Genomic DNA, 26,786 nt, shown 5'->3' with positions numbered 1-26,786 from the left:
TCCCTTCCACCAACCCATCCAGTCCCACCAAGTCTGAGTTCATCAGATCCAAGTACCAGATGCTGTCCTTCGTCCACAAGCTTCCCTGCCGCGACGACGACGGCGTCACGACCAAGGACCTCAGCAAGGTGAGCGTCCCGGCTTCCAGCGGTCAAAGGGCACGGGGGTGAGCGACCACGGCTGCAGTTGAAGTAGAGTGCAGTGGAGTAGCAGGACATGCTGAGCTGCGCGTAAAAACCTTGTCACCTAGAGATGTTGACGTTGATTGTAACATGTGTGTAATCATACGCACACATGCACGCACACACAGAGAGCGTGCGCACACAGAGCTTGCACACACATTTGCTAGAGCACTCCGGGGGGTTGTGAATGACATAGCAGGAAGGTCTAAAGTACTCCATGGTCTCTCTCTCTCTCTCTCTCTCTCTCTCTCTCTCTCTCTCTCTCTCTCTCTCTCTCTCTCTCTCTCTCTCTCTCTCTCTCTCTCTCTCACTCTCTCTCTCTCTCTCTCTCTCTCTCTCTCTCTCTCTCTGGCGTGTCTCTCTTTAACATATCCTCTCCTCTCGCGTTCCTCTTGTGTGTCAACTCTGTCTCTTGATCCGCCCAGTCGCCCACCCATCCCTTACTCACGATCCACGTATCGCCCTCTCTTTATTTCCTTTCCCGCTCCAGCAACTCCACTCCAGCGTGCGGACAGGGAGCTTGGAGACGTGTCTGAGGCTGCTCTCCCTCGGAGCCCAGGCCAACTTCTTCCACCCGGTCAGCACCTCGGCGTCCCTCAGCGGCTGACACACCGCCATCTAAACAATGGGCCGCACAGTGCCATACCTTACCCAGACCCCCCCCCCTCCAGCCTTCTGCTGACATTGTTTTGTTTGTTTGTGTGTTTGTGGCGGTGTGTTTATGTCTGCGTCGGCCCCTCTTTAATTGCGTGTGCTCCAGGAGAAAGGCACCACACCCCTCCACGTGGCAGCAAAGGCGGGCCAGATCCTGCAGGCAGAGCTGCTGGTGGTGTACGGGGCGGACCCCGGCGCGCCCGACCTCCACGGGCGCACGCCCATGGACTTCGCCAGGTACGTGTCCCGGGCACGGCGGCCGCAGAACACTAGGGAACCAAGAGCTGCACACAGTCATAAGGGCTCGGGATGGTTAATAGAGTTATTTATCCTTTATTTATCCAGTTCTAAACCCATTTATATTAATAATCCCTTCTGCAAGGATGACCTGGCCAAATAAAAAACATCATTCACATATGGTTTGGGACAGTGTAATTGTTTTTCAGTTGGTGTGACTGACAACAATGAACACCATCTGATAAGCTTGCTTTCTGGGGACAAACTGCGACACATTGTGTTAATTAATTTGATGCTTCAGAAACAGAATCTTTACAGCCCGTTCTAGGAAATAACACCTGAAAGGTGACGATTAGAACTTGACACCAATGGAAATGTGTAATGTACATTTTTCCGAGAGTTGATTATTCTGACTTGCACAAAACTCATTGTTTGGTCGGTCGTTTGGATAAATAAAAGCTGTTACTGAGGTGGTTTCCAGTTATTCAGTGTGTGTGTGTGTCTGTGTCTGTGTCTGTGTCTGTCTTCCAGGCAAGCAGGCCAGATCGAGCTGGCAGAGCGGCTGGTGGAGTGCCAATACGAGCTGACTGACAGGCTGGCCTTCTACCTGTGTGGCCGACGCCCAGGTGAGCCACCGCAGCAGCTCTCCGCAGCTCTCGGCTCAAGGCAGAATTCCTCAGGCCCAAATTATATGGTGGCTGCCTCAGAATGTGCAGCATTCTCCTCTCTGAAACAATGTTGACGACCTCCGCGCGCCTGGCTGCCTTCACTGCTTGTGTGTTTATTTGATTATAGTTCATTCTAGCCTATTTTTGTTTGTTGTGTTCTCTTCAAGTGCATGCTCTTTGTGTTGTCTCATATGGAATTGTCTTTAGTTGTGTTTTTTTTCATTTAGCTGCATTCTATTTTCTTTGGCTCAATGCAATGTCTTTTTTGCATCAATATTATGTTGGTGTCTTCCTACAGATCACAAGAATGGCCACTATATCATTCCACAGATGGCAGACAGGTGCGTACCGCAATGCCGCTAGTGGGGTCATTGAGTGTGTGTGTGTGTATGCTTCACTTTCTAGCCTGAGATGCATGAGAGTGCTGTGGTGTGTTTGCATGAAGAAGAATCTCTTCCCTCCAGAAAATGGGCAGGTGGGCTAGGAACAAGGCTTGTTTGCCTATTTCTGGCATTCGTTGTACCATCTGGGATATTTTTACTAAATTGTATTATTATTGGTATTCAAATGCCAATTTGGTACGCTTTGATATTTTGCCAGTTTTGCTAAATTGTCACTAGTAAAATCAGGATTGACTAATGTGGATTGTCCATGTAACTATTTATGATAGAATTCTTTGCCAGTTTTCAGTAATTATTAATACAAAAATGTATTAATACAAAAATAACAGTTTTATTATAATCCTAGACACGTAATTGGATTAGACCGACCAAAATAGTGCCCCTTCTGTAACCTTTTCCTTTGCTTGTGTAAATGCATGAATAGATGTGTCTGTTGCATTGAATTGTTTTTCCAGTAGGTGGCACATTCGTATTTGTAAACCTTCCCCCCATAAGAGTAAAAAAGGGGGAGAAAGGCCAAGCTGGCTGTTGTTGTTCTGAAAGCTGTATAAAGTAGTTTCTGCAGTCTAAGCTAAAGAGTTGGAACAATTCTTGGGGAGGTTCTTGATTATACAGAATGAACCAAGGCGTAAATTAAGGTTGTTTGGTAAATCAAGTGTGATATTGCTTGAGGCTATCCATTTCAAAATAAATGTGCACATGTTGAATTCAATTTGAAAGCATGAATTGGTTCTTCAAATTCACGCTTGATTAATCAAACTCTTCCAATTTGGAAATGTCGGACAAAGCTAGCGTGACTCACTATTGATTTGTTATTTAATGGCCTGTCTAACTCTCTTCCTCTTCACTGTTCTGTTCTGGTGAATGGTATCTCTTTAAAAAAATACAATACATTTTGAATCAGTGTTCATGTGGCCACTGTACCTGTTTTTTATTTTTCTCTCTCACACCCTCTCTTTTACCTTTGCTCACTTGTTTCCTGTTCTCTCCATCTTTGCCACGCTTGGTGGAGCCAGGGCTCGTCCTAAGTGCCCAACACAGAGGTATCTTTGCTTTCACTTTCCTACTCACTCCCTTGGTCCACCGGAATGCTTCTCCCTTCCACTTCCTGTCATCCTCTCCCATAGAGTCCCCCCATTGTGTCCTCTGATCCCTCAACCTTTTAGCCATCGGTTTCACAAGGAAAGATGGAAAGTGTGGTAGATTAAACTTGATAGCGGTGAGGAAAATAGAATGAGCCACTCTCTGCAATCGTGATGCGTATTTTACTGTTCCATCCCAAATAAATATTGGAAAAAATGGAAATCTCCTTTCTCCACAACAATCTTTATTACATGTGTATTGAATGATGGAATACATGTATTATATGTGTTCCAACAAATTTGAGAAAGAAACAGTCTTGCACAATGTGCTGCCATCGGCATCCATGGGTGAAGGAGTAAGGTAAAGTCTCGATTTCCATGACGGTGTCACACGAACACGCATTGAGAGATTTTAAACATGAGGTCAGGGAAGCGTTTGCGCTCACACAGACTTACCCAACGTGTCCATGTGAAACCCTCCCCACTTGTGAATTCATTGAATATAAAGGAAGTCTGTATCCCTGTATGTTTAGCAGCCTGACTGTCTCGCAATGCAATCAAGTGACAGATCTCAACTGTGTTGTATAGTCATCAACTGTTTCATCCATACCCCCCCAGCCGATTTTGTAGGCAACCCCCCCCCCCCCCCCCTTACTCACCACGCTCGCTCATTTGACCACTTTCCCGCCTCATCTTCTTCCCTCCATTCCACCCTCTCCTTCCTGCATAACTCTCTTCCTCCCTCTACCTGCTACTGCTGCTCTCTCTCGCTCGCCCGCTCTCTCTCTTTCCCTCGCTCTCTCTCTCCCTCTTCCTTTCTGGCACCCCTCTGACTCACTGTGTGTGTTTCTCTCTCTCTCAGCCTGGACCTCTCTGAACTGGCCAAGGCTGCCAAGAAGAAGCTGCAGGCGGTGAGTAGGAGCTCGGGGCTCCAGATCAATAGTTCTACTCGGCCAATTGCCGGGTTAAAAAATTATAATTAAAATAACGTGTCTGGATAACGATCAACACTCCTAACTCTTCAGTCAATTAGTAAAAGGGTCGGCGTTGTTCAAAGCTTCTGCAAGCAGCTGCATCCGAAGGCATTTTAATTTCGTTATATCTCACTTTAAAAATGTCTTCAAGGGTAATCCGACTGAAATGCTGCTGTATGTGTCAAGTGTGTGTCAAGTGTCCACACACTGTAATGTCGGTATGGTCTCTCCCTAAGTGATTGGTGTTAAATGAGTCTGGCATGTGCTGTGTGTGTTGGACAGCTGAACAACAGGCTGTTTGAGGAGCTGGCCATGGATGTCTATGATGAGGTGGATCGCAGAGAGAACGATGCCGGTGAGTCTCTCACTCTTGCCCTCGCTCTTTCCCCTCAACTCAAACATATCTCACCTGGCCTTTTTGCCGTCTGAACCCATCTTCATATCTCTTGCCTCGATCAAAGACCAGATACATTTCTCTCCAATCTTCATGGTATGACCGTCTACTCGACAAAAAAACACACACAAGGTCCAAACCAGAGTTCAAGACCATGATACACAAAAACATATCGCAGATGATACATGTATTTAAGTGTGTGCACAGTGTGGGAAGCTAAAGATAGATAAAGGTTAGTGGAGGGGAGGGACGGACACATGAAAGATGGAATGCATATAGAGAGGAGGCACAAGGAGGAGAGGGAAGAGTGCAAGACGAACGTGTGTGCGCAGATGAGGAAGCCTTTCCGGAATTCCCGAGTTTCTTTTCTCCTCCTCCTGTGTCCCTCTCCCTCCCTCATCTTTCATTATTTTCTTCATCTTAAGATTTGTGTTGTTGTACTTTTTGCCAAAGGCACGCCAGGTAGGTAAGAGGGAAACACACACACACACACACACACACACACACACACACACACACACACACACACACACACACACACACACACACACACACACACACACACACACACACACACACACACACACACACACACACACACACACCCCCCCCCCCCCCCCCCCCCCCAACAATTTCACAACCTGAAAGTTTGAACATTTCCTTTTCCTTCAAATAAGCCTGCTTACATGCATGAAGGTTTGGACTGGGCATTGAGCTGCCAGTGTCAAGGCTATGTTTCTGTATCCAAAACATACACATTCTTAAGATACGTGTGTGTGTGTCTCTCTCTCCAGTGTGGCTGACGACTCAGAACCACAGCACCCTGGTCACAGAACGCAGCGCGGTGCCTTTCCTACCGGTCAACCCCGAGTACTCCGCCACACGGAACCAGGTAACCACACACAAAACACAACAACACACCGCAGCAATCCCATCCAGATGCATGTTGAGGCGTATGCAGGAACACCCCTACCATCCCCCACTCTGCTTCTGATGGCAGAATCTGAAAGAGTCGACGAGTGGAGCGTGCAACAGCAAACAATTAGATCACTTGTGAAGTTGCGGTGCTTGTGAATAAAGAGCGATGGTGGATGTAAAGAATGGGTTGCAATGAGCGCGTAATGGACGGCACTGTCCTCAGCTGTACGAGGGACAGCCAAAGATGTTGTCCAACGGTGTTTATCATCTCTCTCGTCTCCCTCTCTCGTTCCCCCGTTCTCGGCCCTCAGCTGTTTGGCTCATTAGTGTAAACGTCGGCCCGCACTGGCTGAGCTTCTTTGTTGACAACGCTCTGATTGGAGTTGGAGACTGTTTGTGTTGGGCGAGCTGGAACCCCCACACCCTCTTTAAGTAGCGACTCTGTGCTCCTCTTTGTGGTCCTCGTGCAAAACAATGCAGTATGAATAAACGTGCAATCCCGTCGTACGGTTTGGTGCATGGATTTAAACGGACAGTTCTTATTTAAACAGCAGCGGGGATGATGTAATTGCACGGTGCAGCTTATGTGTGTGTTTTAACTTGTGTGTGTGTGTGTGTGTCTCGGTATGACATGTTTTTTCCACAGCTCATGCCTGGTGACCACAGCAGCGGCAGAGCCAGGCCCACAGACCGGAGGGGGGCAAGGCAAACTCTGTGGGCCTGGCTCCCGCTGCAATGCCTCTCGACTGCACAACTCATGACATAACCTACAGCTTATTTTTTATGGTCGAATTGCGCCTGTTTCCACACGTGTGGGTGTTTTAAGTCCTCTCTCTCTCCCTCTTGCTCTATCTCCGTCTTCCTCGCTCTATTTCTCACTATCACACTCCCCCTCTCTTTCTCTCCCTCTCCCTCTCTCTCTCCCCCTCTCTTTCTGTGTTTTTCTCCTCTGTTTGTCTGTCCTTCTCACGCTCTGGCTCTCTTCCTCCTTTGGTGTCCCTCAGGGTCGTCAGAAGTTGGCCCGATTCAACGCGCGAGAGTTTGCCACGCTCATCATCGACATCCTGAGCGACGCCAAGAGGAGACAGCAGGGGAAGGGTCTCAGCAGCCCCACTGGTGAGGCCACACACACACACACACACACACACACACACACACACACACACACACACACACACACACACACACACACACACACACACACACACACACACACACACACACACACACACACACACCGGCTTTCTCATACACTCAACCCACGCTAATGATACGATATGATAATGATAAAAGTGTATGGCTCGGGTTTCAGGGGGGAAAAACTTGAGTTTGAAAGGGTAGAAAATTTGCAAACCGAAAGTTGGCGACGAAAGGCCATCGGATTTAGCAGCGCAGTGTCAGGGAGGAAGGACAAGCAGACCAGACCCAGGTTTTTTTATTTGGACTCGTAAGCGATTCATCCAATGTGACATCTGCAGACATTCAGAGGGAACGGAATGTAGACACATTCTCTAAAGTACCATTTTAATGGTCACTTGAATGTTAATGCAAAAGGGACACACCGATTCCGTTGTTTCGTATGCTATAATATCGTCATACACGTGATGCAGCCGGGTGCAACGTGTATTTAAATACCGGAGGGACGGACTGAGGTAGTCTTCAGCTGGGCTCAATACACGTTTCTTCATCCTTTTGACCCTTGACCCCGCAGACCCACTGGACCTGGGCATCGACGACGACGACGACCAGCACGACTACGACAGCGTGGCCTCCGACGAAGACACGGACAGCGAGCTGACCGCCCAGAACAACAACAACACCCAGCGCAACAACCGAGCCAAGGTAAACAACAGCGGGCTTTCGAAAATAAAAAATGAAAACGGAAATTCACAAGCAAACCAATGCTCGACATCCACACACACACCCACACATTTTGTGCAGTGGCATATGTTGAGGGTTGAGACAAAGTGAGAGTCGCAGCCATTGGCCTGTATATTCAAACATGCCCACACACACAGAGACAATACAAGGACTAGCTGCTATTTACTTTGATAATGTGGAAACTTTACACAATGTAAGCCATCGCCCTGAGCCTCTGGATTCTGTTCAAGAGCGAAAGTAGCAGCGGCTGGAGCTACTCTGCCTCTCTTCCCCACTGCCTGCCTGTCCCAGCATGCTTTGCAGGGATCAGCTACAGTTGGGACTGCCGCATAGCTCCTGGCTGACATCATCAGTTATTCTGGGATGAGCTCATAGAGACATTGTTCATGGAGCGGGAGAGGGTGAAGGATTACTGGTGGGTTTGGAAAGTCACGATTACAAATGCAAAAGGACCGTATAAAAAGTATATAGTTAATACTTAATACTAGTATTTCAATGTATCTAACTAAACCTATTGTTATACCTTGATTAAAAACATATACACATAGAGATGTGATTGCAACAAAGCTCCCGTGAAACATTTCCTCTCTTCCATTATGAGAAAGATAAAAAGGGATCATAAAAACAGTGAGTAAGTGAAAACCGGAGGGGAAGCAAGCTCTGGAGTAATGCTGTGTGTGATGTAAGATTACGAGTGTGCCAGACCATAACGTGGAGCACAGAGAGAGTGATGGTGGGTGGGCTGTCAGGGACTGTCTGAGCACGCTGCTGCCACAGTAACGGGCTGGGCATAAGGATGAGTAGCGAGCATGGATGGAGAAAACTGAAACGTGTGTGAGGGGCAGAAATCCCTGTCCTAAAGCCCTCCGATGCATCTCTCTTAGAACTAAGCTCCTTTTGTCCCCAAGTGAATAGAGCCTTGATTTGTGTGGATTAATTCATGCCCTCGGTGATGAGGCTAGAGGAGGGGAAGACATTGACAGATTTGGTCTCGGAACACTGGGCATTTATTTTCCACCAATGGTGCGGCGGGAGGGATAACACACGTTGGCGCATGTTTCATATTCCTCTAAAGAGCCAGTCATCCCACTGTTTCAGCTGGATTTAAAAAAAAAAGAAAGTGTTTCGGGAGAGTTTTAGGACGGACGGGGGCGTGTTATCGCCATGGTTGCGACCCACGCCAACTTTGTGATTTTGACTCAGTGTTTGAATTGCGCTGAAACAGGGGTTCACCCACACATTAATGTGAACTGCACAGGCACCATCATGTTGCTCCCCACTGATATCTGTTACTTTTCCTCCCGGCCGCTCAGAGCATGGACTCGTCAGACCTGTCGGACGGCCCCATCACCCTGCAGGAGTACCTGGAGGTGAAGAAGGCCCTGGCCTCCTCAGAAGCCAAGGTCCAGCAGCTGATGAAGGTCAACAACAACCTGAGTGAAGAGCTCCGGAGACTCCAAAAGGAGGTAGGACGCGGAGGAGGGAGGCAGGGAGGGAGGGAGGGAGGAAAGGAAAGAATAGAAGGAATAGAATAGGGCTTGACAAGATGTTGAGAATAGATTTTTCTCACCATCCTAGTTTCATTGCTGTTGGATTCGTTGCTGTGTCTGCCGCTATCTGTATAATTTTGGTTGAAAGTAAGAACAAACCAAAGAAGCCTATGAGGCGAATTGACTGCAGATATACAGATCGGGTTGAGAGACGCGGCCAAAATAACTTGGCTTCCTACAAGTCAAAGTGGTTTTGGCAGCCTCACACACAGGGGTCTACATAATGGACGCTTGGTTAACTTAATAACCGCAGTGAGGGTCAACGCTTACAATCCTCCCCTGTGTTCCATCGTGTTTCACCGACATACTGACCTCATTGTCCATCGTGATGCTCTGCTCAGCCTTGACTCTGTGCACCTACTGCCTGTGTTGTGCCTTCATGGCCTCTGGTTCGCAGGTCTGATCAACCAAAGAACGTGAGCCAAACACCTAATCTGTCGGGCAGAACTTTTCCACACAATCTGTTCAGAGTTTGTTTCATTTTCAAGGCTGTTCACTAAGAGGACACTACTTTGGTGCAGGGTGCCATTACTCCCCTAACCTAACCAGCACCCCCGGTGCCCTAACCCACCCTCCTCCATATAGCAGCATATGTATGTAGCCTCCCCCCCTTCCCCCAACCATTTCTCAGGCCTCAGCTCTAATGACGGCATGTAAGCTAGCCGAGCTCCCCCTACTACTCCCTACCCTCCCATGCCTTGATGTGTACGAGATCCGTAGCCTGGTGGCGGGAAATCACAGAGACCGGCCATGTTGTTGGGGCTGCACCGAAGCTCTTCGGTTTTCCGGACATAGGGTTACCAACTCTGCTGCCCCCCTGTTCTGCCCCCCCCCCCCCCCCCCCCGCTCCCCACCCCCCATACTGTGTCAGTGGATGCTTGTCCTTGATCACCTGGTTTACATCCCCCTCCCTCCCTCCCTCCTCACCCATTGTCATTCCCTCCCTTTGCCTTCCACCCGCCCATGTCCATCCCTTCAACCCTGACCCCCCCCCCCCCCCCCCCCCCCCCCCCCACTCCTCCTTCCTCCCGTAGATCACACGGATGCAGACGGAGAACAGTTCGCTGCGGGTGGGCCAGCAGGCTGGGGGGCCCGCCGGCCACGGGGGTCCGGGTGGTGGCGGAGGAGGCCACTGGTCTGGGGGTGGGACCAAGGCAGGGTTAGGAGGAGGAGGAGGAGGTGGTGGAGGTGGTGGAGGGATGGGCGGTGTAGGGTCCGGCGGGGACCCCGCAGGGCTTTACTCCCAACCCCACCCCCACCGGAGGGACCGCCAGGCCTTCTCCATGTACGAGCCCGGGGCCGCCCCTGGCCCCAAGGCACACGGCCCCCCAGCCCTGGACGCTCATCTAGCCCGCCTGCAGCCCCTCAACACAGCTAGCGTAAGTGTCTCTCGCTCTTTGCTCCTGGGACTCCTCGTTTAGTGCCCGCGGGCGCCCCCCCCTTCCACCTCTGACTCTCTGGAGGCCAGACGGGTCGACCTGTCTCTCTCCTTCCTCCTGGTCACTCTCCTCTTCCCCACCTGCATCTAACCCTCCTCTTCCCCACCCCCCCTCCGCCCCTGAGACGTGCACTCCTGCATGCATCCGGTTCACATCTAAAAGCATAGTACTCGCGCCATGCCAGCACGCACCATGACACCCATCGCTATGCCTTCAGATCCACACTGAGCCAGCGCATGACGTGTTCACACCAGGTCGACCGGTGGATAATGGGTCAACCTTGTAGTATGCCCCTTTCACCTTCCTTTTGTAACGTTTGTTTTTAACTTGCAGCTCACTCTGCTGTCCTCCTGGCCGGTTGGAACACTCTTTAGTATTGAGACGCTGGATACCGATGCAACTATGATACATGCACAACGCTTGGGAGGGTTTTCAGGTTTCTATGTTAATTGGACCAGCTTCTGCACAATGCTAAAATGTTGGCAGACAACGCTGTGTTCATATGATAGTTGCTGGCCTGCTAACAACTCTTGTTGGGTTCAAAGTCATGTTTCCAGCCAAAAGCCAAACATAGAGAAGCATGTTCCTTTCACTCTCTCTACAGGAATGCTGACACACGCAGGCAGAATCTGGCCACTTTCTCACATTTGTCATTATTTAGCAATCAATGTCATTGCTAAATAAAGCTCTCGACCACCCAGAAAACTGTCTCACACATTTGTTTGCACGTCCATCCAATGAGTACAACCAAATGTCATCGCTGTTCCGTCTACTCTTTTACCGTTTGTATGTATCTTTTCCGCCTAGCTGGTCCTAGTTCTTCACTGTACATCCATCATGGAACATTCAGGTTGATGCACTCTGGCGTTTTTCCACTATACTATACTGGCCTGGTTCGACTTGGCACGGCAGCATTTTTCTTTCCATAGACCCCACTTGAAGTTGTGTCTATGGCCCCTTCCAATGACTCCGGAGATTTTAGAACCACGTATTTCTGCGGTTTTGCCTTGTGTCCACATGGCAACGGAGGTTTTGGGGCCTGAAAACTGAGACTTTTAAACAACTCTTTTGCAGTTGTTTGAAAATGCAGCCCTTATGGCGCCATTTGGACAGGCTGAACAGTAACTATTTGAAAACGATGGTGACATGCTGGAGTAGAAAGCTGGCTTGTGGTTTGCATCTTTTTTTTTTTTTGCATATTTTGAACAGAAGTTGATACCGCCTCCTACTGGCCTGGCATACTGACTACACCATTTTCACTTGTTAGTTTCTGGGTGGACGAGGATGGTCCAAAACAGTTATCGTGTGGATGCAAAACTTTCTGAAAACGCAAAAGAAACTATTAAAAGCCTCCCGCATGGTGTGGACGGGGCCTTTAACTGAGACGCACTCGTCTTGAGTCGATGTCACCACAACGCTCTACTCTTTTTGCCCGGCTCGGCACAGCCAAAAGTGATAATGGAAAAACGCTATTTGTCTGTCTGAAACATGTTATGTCTTCCATTCTCCTAATGTTGTTATTCCGCTGCACAGCCACTGTTTACTGCATTACACATTTAGGGAAATAAGCCGCACTGTATATCAGTGTAGCTGTTAATATTGGGTCTCACTGCACTGCCATTGAGCATTTTGGATAGTGTGTGTGACCACAGAAGTTCTTCTTCGCTTTTCTTCCCTGTGCCATCCTCTCCAGACAAGGAAGGTCCCTGGTGGTCCTTCACCCTATGGGGGTCATCATCTGTCTGCCTCCTCAGAGATGGGCAGCAGATACACGGTGGGCTATGCTTTCATATTAATCTTCTGAAAGGGACAACATTGATGATTCTCAACCATTCTTTGTGTCATTGCATGTGGGTAGTGTATGCAAATGTAGAAAGGTTAACATCCATCCAGCAACCAAATCTCCGCTTCATTGGCCATTGCAGCGTCATGTAGCTCCAACAGTAGCGGGGAGGTCTGAGTGGAGAGTTAACCGCTGTTTGTTTGCATATGCTACCCACGTTGTAATGACACACAGCCGGTTGCAAATCCGCAAAGTAGACCTTTAAAGATCCCTTTGTTTATACCTGTGTTTTCTTCTTAACGACCATCGCTCCCAAGCATAAATAAATAAATACAATTTGCAAATCTCTTTTTCCGTCTGCTCAAGTAATTATGTGCAACTCAAACTTTGCCTCAATGTTTTTTGTTATGGCATTCAATTTATAATGGGCCAACAATGACGCTCGACCATAGCTGTCATTAAGTCTTTCCCATTACCTCCCATACAATTAGCACCTGAGACTCGGGTTCAGAGAGCCCCCCCCCTGCCATTACTCTGTGCCGTGTGTTAAAGGGCACTGCGTCTGGCCTGGTTTATTCCAGTTGAAGCCAATCGGGTAGCGCTCCCTCTGCTCAGAAGACCCGTGGGAGTTCTCCTTTCGGCCCTGCCAGCGAGTGTCTCCGGTGACGCGTGTGGGTAGACCCCTGATGTGATACGGTATAAACCAGCGCTCGGCGGGCCGCCCCTCTGGACATGGCAGGCCCACGCACATGGGAAGACGGCATTTCAGGAAGACGCGCTCACGTGCATGAGGACGTGAGGAGTGAGCCTGTCGCTTGCCGTCTCTCTCCACAGGGCTCCAGGTTGGAGAGGCACGGCAGCGGTACGGACAGCGACTACGACAACACGCATGTCTACGACGTGTCCCTGAGGTCAGAATCAAGGGAAATCCCAGTGTTGACTATGGGACGCTTCAGCCGTCCAGCTACCTGCTCCCTCGCTCGCCACTTATTTACAGAAAGGCGTACTCTATTAATATTCTTTCTTTTTTATTATCAATAAGTTAATTAGTGTGTGTGTGCGTGTGCGTGCGTGCGTGCGCAGCATGGGTCGCAGCAGCGAGGAGGACGGGCGCGGGGACTCTGAAGAGGGTGGGGCGGGCGACGCGGCCGACCCCACCCTGCCGTGCACGGAGGACGTCATCCTGAAGACGGAGCAGGTGACCAAGAACATCCAGGAGCTGCTGAGGGCCGCGCAGGAGGGGAAACACGACAGGTACCCGCCGCGCCCGCACACACCTTGTTAGGCGCCTGGTCAGACGGCTCAACACACGTTAACCGCTCCTTGTTGTTAATACGGGAAGGCCTTTTACGTGCTTGGTTGTCTGGAGTATGTCAGCAACACAGCCAAGAATCGGCAGAATCAAGGCCATCCCAAGGTCACCAGATTTGTTGGGGAAAAGGTGGTGCAATTTTTTTGTGATCTACCCGCAGATAAATCAACCTTAGTGTACATTAGGTGTGATGACACCTTGTACACGTTTTTCAAATTGAAAAACATTGTTGCATTGTGTCCACGCGCCTCGGAAGAAATCACGCAGAAGCATGCGGAGGCCGAGTGATCAAAATTTGCCGGAATACCCGTGTGTTTCCCCCAGATTTGGATCAAGCATTACTGCAAGGCGTGATGTGTTTTGACAGTCGCTCCAATGCAGCGGAGTACATGAATCAGCCAGTTACACCAACTGTTGAGGTCACAGCAAGCCCCCTCTCTCTGTCCCCCCCCCAGCTTTGTCCCGTGCTCAGAGAAGATCCACTCTGCCGTCACTGAGATGGCCTCGCTCTTCCCAAAAGTAAGTGCACCCATCTCTCTTTAGTTTGATTTGCTTTTCACCTCCTGCGACAGCCTCTTCTCTGCTCTTCATGTCATTTGGACTGTTTCAATCAGGTATTCAATCAAACGATTTAAGTATTGTAATCGAAAATAGTTTTGATAGCTTCCGATTCAAATATAAACCCAATCTATGACACTATAAAGAAAGCTGGCTAGCATTATTTATGTTCTTAAAGATTTTATGATTACAGTGCACTTAATTATTCATAGTTATAATTAATTAAGTCGACTGCTAAAAACTTCTTAGTGTGAGATCGTCTCGCTTATCCACTGTTTAATTCTATCTTTATAAACGGATGTGACCACAGACACTCACCTCCCTTCGTAGCTCTGTTTCTTCTTTGTTAATTGTGTGTTTTAATGTTCGCATGACGTTGTCAAACCAATTTGCCCATGCGTATTAGTCTGGAACCTCTCTGTTCTCTTTTGATTTCCATTCGTGTTCCCATTGGGCTGCCGCTGTCATGCCAAATTTGTACCGGGCACGTCAACAGTTGTCCGTTGCCGGGCAGGTTTCAAAAAACATTTGCGCTCATGTTGCCAAAGACGAAATAACATGATACAAATAACGGATCGCTAGATAACACTTGTTTTTACTTTATATTTGTATTGTATTTAATTGTTTAATCAAATTTAGCTAGTAAAACTGAGTGTTTAAAGCGGGTTTCAAAAAACATTCGCACTCATGTTGCCAAAGACGAAATAACATAATACAGAAAACGGATCGCTAGATAACACTTGTTTTTACTTTATATTTGTATTGTATTTAATTGTTTAATCAAATTTAGCAATTAAACTGAGTGTTTAAAGCAGGTCAAGGACGAAATAGCACGAAATAGCACAATACAGATAACGGACAAGTGCGAATGAACGAGCTTGAAGGTTTGCGAATGTTCGTGAACCTTTCACGTCATTCGACGCGATCGTCCGTTGCCAGGCAGGTTTGGAATGGATTACGTATGGATGACGCGGCCGGTACAAATTTGGCAACCGGTACAAATTTGGCAACCGGTACAAATTTGGCATGACACCCCCTCCTGACTGTTAGCTGTCGTGTTAGCGCCGTGGGCCGCGAGAAACGCCGTCTCCTCCAGAGCCGTACACAATGCATGCTGCCGAGTGATCATGAAACCTGACCTTGACCTCCACCTTACCCCTCGCCTTCCTCCCCAGCGTCCGGCCCTGGAGGCGGTCCACTGCTCCCTGCGGCTTCTGGCCTCCAGCGCCTCCCGGCTGCAGGTGGAGTGCCGCAAGGCGGCCCCCGTGGACCCAGGGGCCCCGGCCGTGGACTACCAGCTCCTCACGCAGCAGGTCATCCAGTGCGCTTATGACATTGCCAAGGCTGCCAAGCAGCTGGTCACCATCACCACCCGGGAGAAGAAGCAGTGACACGCGCATGGGGAGAGAGTGAGTGAGAGAGAGTGAGTGAGAGAGAGTGAGAGAGAGAGAGAGAGAGAGAGAGAGGAGGTAGGGGGTATAGGTGGATGGACAGATAGACGGCTGGAGTGGGTGAGAGGGAGGACAGGTGCATGATTACAAGGTGCGGGTCCAGAGGCAGACTGGAGGAGACGCGATGGAGGACCGAGAGGGGACTGACGTAGAGGGGGCTACATGGAGGGAGGGGTTGGGGGGGACGAGAAAGCCAAAGGAAAGAGCCAGAAGAGTCCCTGTGAAGAGATGTAGAAATATTTTGACCAAGTCAGAAACAGGGGAGCGAGAGAGCTGGGGGCCGGGGGGGTTCCGATGGGGCGGCAGCGTTTGCAATGGTGGGTGAATGTTGTTTGCGGTGGACCCCGGGAGTGGCGCGCACCATACCGCCTCGAACCGCCATGGGAGAACACGGCATACGCTCAATTCAGAGCAACGTGATTGGTCCAACGCAGATCTTTTTATTTATTGAATTGCTTTTCCCTCTGCAATCCCTCTGCGACCACACACACAGACACACAGACACATACACACCCTGGGATAAATACACCATACCCTCCCATTTAGGACCTCGAGAGGAATATTCCTCCTCTTCTCTCTTTGTCTCGGTCTCCAGTGAATTGAGTGCAGCAGAAACAAGTCCTTCTCTATGCTCTTGACCCGCTGTCCAGACAGGATGTGGCAGGGTTTCTTTGCACATCGTGAAGCCCCCCCCTCCCACTTTAACGACCAGAATCAATGGATTCTCCAGATCTCCCCCGCCCTCCCCCTTGGTAGAGGGAACACAGCATAACGGCCATATTCCTCATTTTACTATTCCTTTGATTCTTTTCGACTTTTAATTTTGTTATTTTTTCTTTTCTTTTGTTTTGTCCAGATCACTAAGGACAGCAAAATTACTGACTTGTAAAAAGAAAAAAAAAACACTTACACTGGAATAATTTTTGCTTTATTGTTGTTTCTCATGCCTTTTTTTCTTTTTGTATTGTTGATGTTCCTACATTTGTTTTCATGATTTAACCGTTTTTTTGGTTTAATTTTATTGACTCGGCGATGATCCTAATTCAGCAGAAACGGACACACATACACACACACACACACACTAACCTGTGAAGCCCTCCTGGACACTTCCCAAGCACTCTTTCTTTTCCGAGTGACAGATGAGTATTATGTTTCTATTGATTTGTATTTTCTGTTGTCATGTTTCTTCCGAGCCTTTCACATTGGGATGTTTCAATGGCCAATGGAGTTGAACGGTTGCCTGAGCTTGGAGCTCACTATTGTTTGTTTTCAGTTTGACACATTATGACACAACGCCCCTAGGGGCCTCAATTCTCCTTACCTTTTACTATTTTATTTTCGGGGCGTGCACTTGGTTCACCACACAAACCTGCCTGACTTATCAGGACCAGTGGGGTCATCTCAGTCCAACCCACCCGGCCTCCCCTCGTCCCAGCGCTGTGTTTCAGACCAGAATGCCAGTTACAGTGAACGGACTAAACAGAAAAAGCTCTGGGGAAGAAAGACACAGAGAGACGGCTCGCGTGCTTCAGCATGCACGCATCTCCAGTCGGCGCTGAACACTGCAGCCTTGTATTGCATGTTTTCAGTGAATGTTCAGCCACACAGTAGACCGGTACACTACAGTAGTGAGCTGCTATATTAGCTTCATTATAGACTGGGTCCATGTCCTTGAAACCCACTGATGACGTCTGATTTTACGGCTTTATTATGAAAGAGATGGAGAGCGTCTCAACATGCCCACTGGCAGACCATTGTTTTCACATGTTTCAAATGCTTCAACTGCTCAGGCTGGTTAGCCTTCTTACTTTCTAGTGTCGCAATCAAAGGGCACGCTCCATCAAGCTAGGTTTGTTTTTGGGTTGCTCGGCACAGAAGGAAGTGTACTGTTGATCAGGGCCCTCCCGGTAGTCCCGCCCACCCGGTCATCTCTAACCTCTGCCAATGGGAGACAGTATTGGGAGCTCAATATTTCCCAGACAATGTGTTTTGTTAGTTTTCTCTTTTAAATTAAAGGCTCAGCACTTAGCCTAACACGGGGTCAACGATCGCCGTCACTTCTGTTACCGGCCGTAAAGGGTCCAATCGATCTGCCTACGGGGGACGTCGTCCTCTGAGGAACTGTCCTACTCTGAACCCATGCTTCTTGTTGGCCTGCGGGTGTTTTTACTTCTCTGAGGGCCGATTCCCTTAAGTGGTCCGTGGCACAGTAGGATCGCTTCAGTTCTTTGCGTCGGGGCGCCTCGCTACACTATCTGTGTATTTGCTTTGTTCATGCAACTATACAGGGGACCACAAGAGCCACTGGGCTGTTTCTCAGTCTGGTCACACACACACACACACACCCCTTGTTACAGGGTGTCGGACGAATCGATTTGTCGGCATATTGGTTGTCAGCCCTTATTCCCGAGTCGATGCAAATCATGCGTAAGAGACTGTAGTGAAATGCAACGTTATTGGGTTTGCCTTTGCACATCATCATCTCCTGTTCGACTGGCTCGGCTCCAGCCATGTTGTACCGTCTGCTGTAAGAGACACGCGCACAGGTGCACAAACATACTAAACACACTAAACACACACAGCGGGGCCAGTTGCCAGCTGTCATTCAGCGTCGCCAGAGTTCTAGACTAGAGCCATATATATGTATATGGATATATGAACCTGTTTTTCATGATATATTTTATATTAAGCTATATGTTAGGATTATGTTTGTAAGATATTTATGTCTAAAGAGTGTTTTGCCAAGGCTCCAGGCAGTGGGATCTCGGCACCCGTTCTCCAGTCAAACAGTGGACCCAGGCAGCCATGCACTTGATCGTCTAGCGCGTGTGTGCGTTTAATATTGCCTTTGCCCTCTGCCATCTCGTCCCCTCGTTGCATTTTTGTACATTGAGCATTAAAATGACTTTTTTTCTTTTTTTTTTACAATGGAACAATTCATTCTGCGCATGATACTGGCATGAACAAAGCAGAGAGGTAGTGGCCTCTGTGCGCTTGGGATCATTTCTTACTGTCGAGGGGTTTGATAAATACACTACTAAGAAACATTTTGGGCGACACTTTAATTTCTGTGCGTTTTGTTCTCCGCCGTGCAAAGGACACGGGGCGCGTAGCGGTGGGCCTTTGGGATCAGAGCAGGAGGGAATGTCCGAAGCACATTCAGGTATCGCTCTACAATCATCTCAGTCAGCGGTAGGGGGAGGCCATACTGCACAGGGTCTGGACCCCCCCCAAAACACCTTAGTGGACACTACGTAGGGTGCCCCAAGGGAGGAGAATGTTATGTTTTGCTTGTGGCCCGCCCAATGTCTCGCACACTTGCTACACAAAGAACGCAGACTAGAGCGCAAAACATACATTCTCTTTCTCTCACACACACACACACACACACACACACACACACACACACACACACACACACACACACACACACACACACACACACACACACACACACACACACACACACACACACACACCTCCAAAGCCGCCCACAAGTACATGAATTCCTACCAACACTTGCAACCAGCAAGCCATGCTTATTATTTGCGTGCGTGCATGCATATACACACAGACTGACGAGCAGGCGATGTCCAGCCCTTGGCAGTGGGCTGTACGCTCTACGTTCTCACAGCTCTACAAGTTGGGAGAGGCACAGAAGAGTTGTTTTAACATGTTTAAAACTGTATAAAGTAGAGAAAAACAATTACTTAATAAAAAAAAAAAAAAGGTAAACCGTAATGGAAACTCATAAGCTGTACATTTGTAATAAAATAATAAAACAATGTAATGGTTGTATTGATTTGTTTGCTGCTGCTGGGACCTGTTAGTTGTGTTATAAGCTTCAGCACTTATTGGAAAAACAACTTGCTGATTGGCCGCTTTCAGCAGAATATTTAATATATTTTGGGAGCAGACTGAATATATTTTGTCTCGTGATTGTGTTTCCACATTAGTTTTTTGTGCATTTAGGGAAATGCAATCGTGCACCCTCGAGTTCACATTGATGTGATGGGGAGGTACAAATGCAGGCAGCCCTGTGAAATCTGCGTCACAACGTTGATCTTTGTAAGTGGGCTGTATGTGGAACTGAACCCTGCTTTACTGAGAATATGGTTCTATTCAAAACAAGTAGCAGCGATGATAGACAAAAACAAATCATGTTATTGCAAATTGAAGAAAATACTAAATGTATTAAAAACTTTTAATAACTTCACTTTTCAGGGAAGGTAGGGTGTGCTGAGATCCATGTGTGACTCCAGTGAATTTGGCATTTCAGAGTGAATTTTGTTATCTGATTCCCACCAGGACGCATTAACTGTCGTGTGTTGATGCTCCCAGATCAGATTAACGTGGCGATCCGATGTGCCGGGTTGCATACGGGATGCGAGCCAGACTGCGCAGGGATCCGATCAGACCCCACCTACCCTACTTTAGTGTTTGTACCATCAGCTGATAGCCTCTTTGTTTTGACAGTGTTGCTTACATCGTCCACCTAGCAAATCCTACACAGATAAAAAAAATTGAAATATAAAAACAGCATTAAATCATTACCAAGCTCATCCATTGTAAAAAAAACCAACATGAAATTACACACAATCCTACGCTTACTCACATTGGATTCTATGTGTAATGAAGAAACTAGTGCATCAAAGGCCAGGAGTGTTGAATATTGCGGGAAGGTTTTCACCAACTCTGATTTGATCCATTATTCATTAATATTTTAGCCCTTTCTATATAAACATAATACAATATTTAGACCGTCTGACTAATTGTAGCCTTGCTCCGCCCACCCGAGTACTTCTGCTCAATTTTAATTTCCCTTCAGTAATACGTCTGGGTCTGCGGAGTGTTAGTGGGTTTTCTCTTTTGTGCCTCCAATCAGCGAACAGAGGGAGTGGCTGAGAACAATGACGTCACGTTAAAGTCAGAGCTCGTTGACGGACATCGTCACGCACAGTGTTTGGTTTGTTTACAGCCTGGCCAAACGTTAGCGATTGGTTATGGCCAGACACCCGCCTTCAAGTGAGTTAACGTTAGTCAATTGAGTGGGTCCAGACTCTCTGTGCAAATGAAATGAAGTACGAGAGTCTGGTAGGACCAGGCTAGACTAATTGCAAGGCAAAAGAGAAATCTGATCAATAGATGCCAAGGAGGGCATTCACTGCTCCGAACTTTGAGAAGGCTAAGTGTACCTACAATTAACTTGACCTTGCCTTTTTAACTAATTAGTGTCATCACCGTCATTAACAATCGGTGTACTAAATGGAAATGCAGGGGCATCCTAACATTCAACGCTGAGAAATCAGTACTTGGTGTCATCTCCACGCAGCGCTTAAAAAACTACTGGTCATCGTCTTCTTCATCCGAGCTGGGTAAGAGCAAACACTCTTGTGTCCTGGGCTGGTAGGACTTCCTCCTGTGCCTCCGGTCTGCTATCTTCAGCCTCTTCCGGATCACATCTGTGTACAGAAAGAAAGAGACAGAACAATTCTTACTACAGGGGCATATGTTTATGCCTCCACTGATCTGATGGTATATTGTGATGCCCCAACCCTGATCAGGACCCAAAATGATCCGAGGTTTTGGTAAAAGTGGGGTTGACTCAATTATTTGCTAATTGTATAGGAATACTTTCTAGAACACTGTTTTATAAAATACTTTGCTGTAATATTGTTTATATAATAAACATTCTGACCTTTGAAAGTGTAAAATTCGAGGAATATGATCATGTCCTTCTTAACTATGGTGTACCACAGCCGAGATCTCAAATCACTCAATGGTTCCCTATTTTTTTTTCTTTTGGTATTTTCACTATAATTTAAAACAAGCCTAAGGACACCACAGCTCCCCACGACCCTAAAGCTAGAAACCATTAAAGGGGACATATTGTACCACCAGGTGTGAGTGTGATTTGCCCTTACAAGCCAGTAGACTGATCTATCCAGCACACATCTAGGTGGACACGCCCACTTGCGATGTCAAAACGGCTTGTAAGGCTAATCACACTCACACCTGGTGGTATAATATGTCCCCTTTAACTTGCCTTAGCTCAGGCTAATTATTGGGATCATCCTACAGAGGGCGCTGTAGTGCATCCACTTATTGATCATTTGCATCAACTGTTCTTTTCCACAGGTTATTTTACCTGTGAAACTCGAACCCAACATTAAACCACCCAAAACAAACATTTCATGAAATAAATCAGAACATCGCATCGCCATATTTACATAACCGCAGTACATTTCAAAAATCATTGTAATATTGCACCGCAATATTTACACCATGTTACACATTGTGGTATGGCGAGGACCTTGCAGGTTCCCGTCCCCCCGTGACATACCGGCCACGCTGTCGTAGTCCTGCCGGGGGTCGTGCCAGTACATGGGTGGGGTGGTCCTCCACTGGCGGTAGAGGCGGGTGTGCAGCACAGACAGGGCCAGCAGAACCATCAGGAAGCCTAGCGCGCCCGCCGCCCACACCGCCTCGTCCGTGCGCGGGGTCCGCCCCTTGCCCCCCAGCACGCCGGCCGCGATGTGGCCGTCGGGGTCCACAATGTCCTCAGGGGCGGTGGGAGTGGGTGTGGAAGCCCTGTGGTGGGCGTTTGGGAGAGGAGGTGGAGCCTTGGGCGGGGTCTCGATGTTTTTGTCCTCGATGCCGACCGGGTGTGTGAGTTTAGGTTCTCGGCTCTGTTTCATAGCCACCCGCTCACCGTTCTTCACCGTCCTGTCCGGCAGGTCAGTCAACAGTTTCTGCTCTGCAGAGTTCTGGCCAGCAGAACCTCTGTCCCTGTGTTCCACTGTCACTTTTACATCTGAACCACCGCGTCCAGCCATGGTTGTTTTTGCAAGAACTGATCCAAGAACAGTTGTCGCAGGACGGCCTCTGGAACCGGGCCGGGGCGGCTCTGGCCCTGGTTTCACTAGACCAGGATTTGGTTCGGACTGCGATGCTCTGGAGGCCTGCAAGGTCTGAGTGGATTTGGATGGAGAAGTCTCATGTTTGGTCGTGGTCTCTGTCTTCTCCGACTTCTTGATGGCCCCTCTGGGCCGCCTTCCTCCTCCTCCTCCTCCTCCTCCCTGCCACCTCGCCTCCTCTCCTTGAACCAGAGGGTTGAAGAGGCTCTTCTCACAGCAATGCCTAATAGACAGCTGTGGAGTACAATTGGAACCCTTTAGTACATGCACAACCTTTATCAATGACCTAGCCAGGATGGCCTGAGATGAAAAAGCATTCTTCTTAAGCAAGGGACCAAAAAAACCATTAGCATTAGTCGGTATGGGACAGCCTACCTACCATTGTGTTGGCGTGTGATTGTTTTGCTGGGAGGGCATTCTGCTCTGCTGGCCTGATCAGCAGAAGACTGTAGTTCCTGGTCGCAACCACATCGTTTGGATTGGTTCCTTTCGCTGCTGCTTCCACCTCCTCCAGCCAATCACAAACAGCGAGGGTGTGAATAGTGGACAGCTCCAGAGTTCGGCCCCAGGACACCAAAGCCACACGCTGGACAAGCGAGAAAAAAGCAAACCGACACTTGTGGAAACCGCCTTGACAAACGACTATTATAGTGCTGCAAGACAAAGATACTTTGTGTTACTTTTGTTCCCACCACCAAAGACTATGCCTTTCTTTGTGTATTTCTTGTGTGTTTTTTGCTAAATTTTGCATGAACGTATGAATACTTATATGACTAAGTAGGTCCAAATAAATACATTAGTCATTACCTTAGCATGGAATGTTTATTTTGAAAGAAGTTCCAGAATAAGAATAGCTGTTCAATTACATTAATGTTATTTCTGAGACCTAATCAAATTATACGACAAATCAACAAATAAAATGCATTTAATGTTTGTTTGTAATAGTTTGTTTATTAAATCATGAGGGTACAACTCCAATGGACCCTATTCACAGAGGTATCATCCTAGGACAAACACTATGTTGTTGTTCTGCATGGTAGAATAACGTGGTGACAAGGGTTAGACTCAGTCTACGACCGTGCTATACATCTGGTTAGTGTGGGGGTTGGGTTGTAGTCTGGATTCATATTGGTCTCACCGTGTGTTCGAGTTCTGGGTGCGGGGTGATGATGTAGTCGGACAGGCAGGAGCGAGCCAGGACGGACAGACGGACGCGCTCGCTGAGAGGAGCGCAGGGATGGTAAAGCAGCACGGTAGCGCCATGCTGCCCGAGACAAAGGGCACACATATTATTACTCATCCAATGGACAGAATGTCAACAAAAAGCCTTCATGGAACATAGCATATGCATATAACTGACCCACTGGACCAATACATACACATAAGGCATTTATCATCATTTAATATATTAGTAATCAACGATCTGTTGGCTTCATTCTAAACTGGCAAACAGTCTACTGTGGGAGGCTTTCAATAGTTATTAACACATCTGTTAACTGGAAAAAGAGTCGTTTTACTGTGTTGACTGCACTGTCCCTCTCTGTCTAACCTCTTCTGACCCCTAACACAGCCTGCTCAAGGTGGAGGCGCTGTGGCTTTATTCAGGCTCGCCCTCTGTATGAAACGGACCAACACTCTGCATGCTAGGTAAAAGCACACACGGGGGCGGCATTACGCCGGCTTTGTTTGGTTCTGTGTATGAGGCAAAGCCAGCATAAAGACAGATCTTCTTTATGGCAATATTGCGGGATCTCTGTCGAAAAGGGGCTTTTGTCTCCCCGTTGATGTAGAAACAGACATGCAGTGTTGTCATGACGAGCAGCCATGGCTGTGACTTACGTGCAGGTTGTTCAGCCATCGTTCAGCAGGGCAGTACAAGTACTCTCCACTCTCCGCACCTACGGGTCTGTATGGACCACTACACACACACACACACACACACACACACACACACACACACACACACACACACACACACACACACACACACACACACACACACACACACACACACACACACACACACACACACACACACACACACACACACACACACACTTGTTTTTGTACTTTCAATATTTGACTCAAACTAATGTCAATTAATATAATTTATTCAGCAGTACAGCTCATCTAGCGATGATTGAGCTTGATTAATAGATCAAGCCCAACCACAAGTTGCTTTGGACAGAAAGCGTCTGCTAAATAAGTCTATGTAGTTATGCGCTCACTTTAGTACATTGATTTATGGTAGCCACAGGCTTACCTGTTAGGAATGTTCAGGTTGTAGCTGATAGGTGTACCCATACAAACCTGCTTGGCCGGCTAGAATCAAAAGAAAACAGCAGAATTAGCCAACCAAAGGCTACACTAAGCTATTAGAGGGGAAATAATGTATTACTACTTAATATAATGACAGGACTTTGGCTTCCGATCATCAACCAATTCACATATTCGAAAGTCAACGGTCACACTCCATGGAAGGGGATTCTCTATCGAATATTTCTGTTGACTCACCTCAGGATCATACACAGTGTCAACACCAGGGTAGCTCTACAGATGGGGAGAACAAATGAACACACACACAATACAATTTGGAATGCTATAAAATAAATTGCATTTCCAAATAGAAGAGTCTTGATCTTAGGCGGGGTGCTGACAACGTTATTGGTTTGGACAAAGTCTAGGGTGTCATGGTTACCTGAGTAGCCTCAGGCCAAGATGTTGCTGGGCACGCCCACAAAGCATTTCGAGGTAGGTCCATCTGTATTAAGAGCTGTTATACAGACACATAATACATATAATAAATTACACATTCATGCAGGTACGCACGACCATGCATGCAGTCGCACACACAATGTCCCGGTTTTTCTAAAGGATTAAAAAAATAAATGTACGCATTTTTAAATGGCAATATTTGTCATGAATATTCATTTTGAGACAGTTGGCAATTAGTCCAGGGTTTCCCACAGGGCGGCCTACCGCCTTATCGTCATAAAAAACAGAAAAAAATAAGTAGGGTTTTGAATATTTTAAAAGTAAAAATTGCACATATTCTTTAACTGTTCTTGTTTCAGTTGTTATTTTGACAATGTTGTTTCGTAGCACCCCGACCCCCCTCCCCCGGTCTGATGGCAAACCCCAACACATTAACCAACTGCGGGAAACCTGTGTAGTCTCAGGTCCATCTGATAGACTGTGACGTGACTTCACTAGGCAGGGGTCTAGTTGTCGACTTTATTCCATACGCAGGCATTGATGATTATGAACAATTAACAATCAATAAAATATAGATAAATTTAATATTAGAGTAGCTACTTTGGATTATTGTTGGCTGGTTTATCAAAGCTTAAAGCACATCGTAGTAAACCAAAGGGGGTTCAGTAATTCCCCCATAAAATGTCTTAGTCAAGGTGGTCAAGGAGCGGATGGAAATATGTACCTGATGGACATATGTTTTCTTTCCCTACGAGAGTTTTGTACTTTGTTGATGCATAATTATTTAAAAAGAATAATAAAAAAAAATATATATATATATATATATATATATTTTTTTTATACATTGGTAGTCAAGGCGGGGCCCTATTGTTGTTAAGGCGGCCGCCTTAACCATGCAGTGCTTGGGGAAACACTGGGGTTTTAAGCTAATGCCCTATCATATTACACTAGCCTACTATATTTACTATGATAAGAATAGGCAAAATTTCCCACCACACACACACGTACACACAGACACTAACTTTTTGTTCCCGTCAATCATGTCATTGCGTCACTGCATTGCTTGTCTCCCCTTATGAAAAATAAACAGAACGGGAAACATTGACTGTAATACCTTTCCATTGTCGCACCCTGGCCAAGGCGACTTCCATGACCTGGGGACACCTCCGCGCACCAGACTGAAGGACAGCGCAGCTACCAAAGTTGCAGCCCGAACCGAGGACATCACGGTCCTCCTCTGGGGACGACACGTCACTAAATCGGACGCATAGACTGACCTCAAGTGGTCAGATCTACTTTCCTCGAGTGGCGCTCATTGTCCATAAACAGCAAGGGCCAACGGCAGAAACGCACATAATAACCAGCCTTCTGGTTTCTTTCTCTCGCGAACGCTGCTTTTCCCCACAAATACCAGACCAAAATACAGACAGTTCCCTCAAACTATTTTTCTTTATTCTAACAACGACAAAGCCTTTATCCATGTTCAACTTGTGGATGGTATAAGGTTAAACTTCCATCCGTTTAGAGATACTTTGGTACGGAAGGGCAGAAGGTACAAGTCGAACCGTTATTAGTAATCGCTTTCTGTCAGGTCGGGTGTGTTTGCGCCACACGGGGACGCCAATGGTCTGTTTGAGTGGCAAGGAGGACCAATCTTTAGGATTTATCTG

At 47.5% G+C, this 26,786-nt stretch overlaps 2 protein-coding genes across 5 annotated transcripts in view; one reads left to right on the top strand and one right to left on the bottom strand.

Annotated features, from left to right (window-relative positions):
• Positions 1-20,060, top strand: part of git1 (G protein-coupled receptor kinase interacting ArfGAP 1) — a 25,805-nt gene extending 5,745 nt beyond the window's left edge. Inside the window, exons 4-21 of one of the 3 annotated variants that reach the window (XM_060074324.1) lie at positions 23-128; positions 673-759; positions 943-1,073; positions 1,605-1,699; positions 2,040-2,082; positions 3,159-3,185; positions 4,087-4,135; positions 4,481-4,553; positions 5,387-5,484; positions 6,515-6,626; positions 7,222-7,352; positions 8,705-8,857; positions 9,976-10,320; positions 12,074-12,154; positions 12,998-13,074; positions 13,247-13,417; positions 13,931-13,994; positions 15,209-20,060. In XM_060074324.1, coding sequence (XP_059930307.1) covers positions 23-128; positions 673-759; positions 943-1,073; positions 1,605-1,699; positions 2,040-2,082; positions 3,159-3,185; positions 4,087-4,135; positions 4,481-4,553; positions 5,387-5,484; positions 6,515-6,626; positions 7,222-7,352; positions 8,705-8,857; positions 9,976-10,320; positions 12,074-12,154; positions 12,998-13,074; positions 13,247-13,417; positions 13,931-13,994; positions 15,209-15,424 — 2,059 coding nt within the window. In that variant the 3' untranslated portion in view covers positions 15,425-20,060. The remainder of the gene's footprint in view (positions 1-22; positions 129-672; positions 760-942; positions 1,074-1,604; positions 1,700-2,039; positions 2,083-3,158; positions 3,186-4,086; positions 4,136-4,480; positions 4,554-5,386; positions 5,485-6,514; positions 6,627-7,221; positions 7,353-8,704; positions 8,858-9,975; positions 10,321-12,073; positions 12,155-12,997; positions 13,075-13,246; positions 13,418-13,930; positions 13,995-15,208) is intronic. The other 2 variants (XM_060074325.1, XM_060074326.1) reach the window with 2 other exon arrangements.
• On the bottom strand, positions 19,675-26,786 carry tp53i13 (tumor protein p53 inducible protein 13). 2 transcript variants are annotated; one of them, XM_060074328.1, is made up of 9 exons: positions 26,231-26,786; positions 25,100-25,174; positions 24,916-24,951; positions 24,665-24,723; positions 24,241-24,319; positions 23,540-23,665; positions 22,781-22,909; positions 21,828-22,635; positions 19,675-20,946 (listed from the first exon to the last, which is right to left on the bottom strand). In XM_060074328.1, the coding sequence occupies exons 1-9, from the start codon at positions 26,339-26,341 to the stop codon at positions 20,828-20,830; spliced, it is 1,542 nt and encodes a 513-aa protein (XP_059930311.1). In that variant the 5' UTR covers positions 26,342-26,786; the 3' UTR covers positions 19,675-20,827. The 2 variants fall into 2 exon arrangements, with proteins under 2 accessions (XP_059930311.1, XP_059930310.1); XM_060074327.1 differs by having other exon boundaries at positions 22,781-22,987; positions 26,231-26,775.

This window comes from Gadus macrocephalus, chromosome 16, assembly GCF_031168955.1.
Source record: "Gadus macrocephalus chromosome 16, ASM3116895v1".
NCBI classification, from domain to species: Eukaryota; Metazoa; Chordata; class Actinopteri; order Gadiformes; family Gadidae; genus Gadus; species Gadus macrocephalus.
This window is presented reverse-complemented; position numbering and strand designations above follow the sequence as displayed.

Bases quoted from the DNA above. Each gene is read 5' to 3' on its own strand.
- tp53i13 (XM_060074327.1), bottom strand. From the start codon at position 26,341: ATGTCCTCGGTTCGGGCTGCAACTTTGGTAGCTGCGCTGTCCTTCAGT. The intron at 24,724-24,915 runs GTGAGTCAACAG...TTTTGATTCTAG, and splicing joins ACACTGTGTATGATCCTGAG to CCGGCCAAGCAGGTTTGTAT. The intron at 20,947-21,827 runs GTATGTCACGGG...TTCTGTACACAG, and splicing joins GGACTACGACAGCGTGGCCG to ATGTGATCCGGAAGAGGCTG.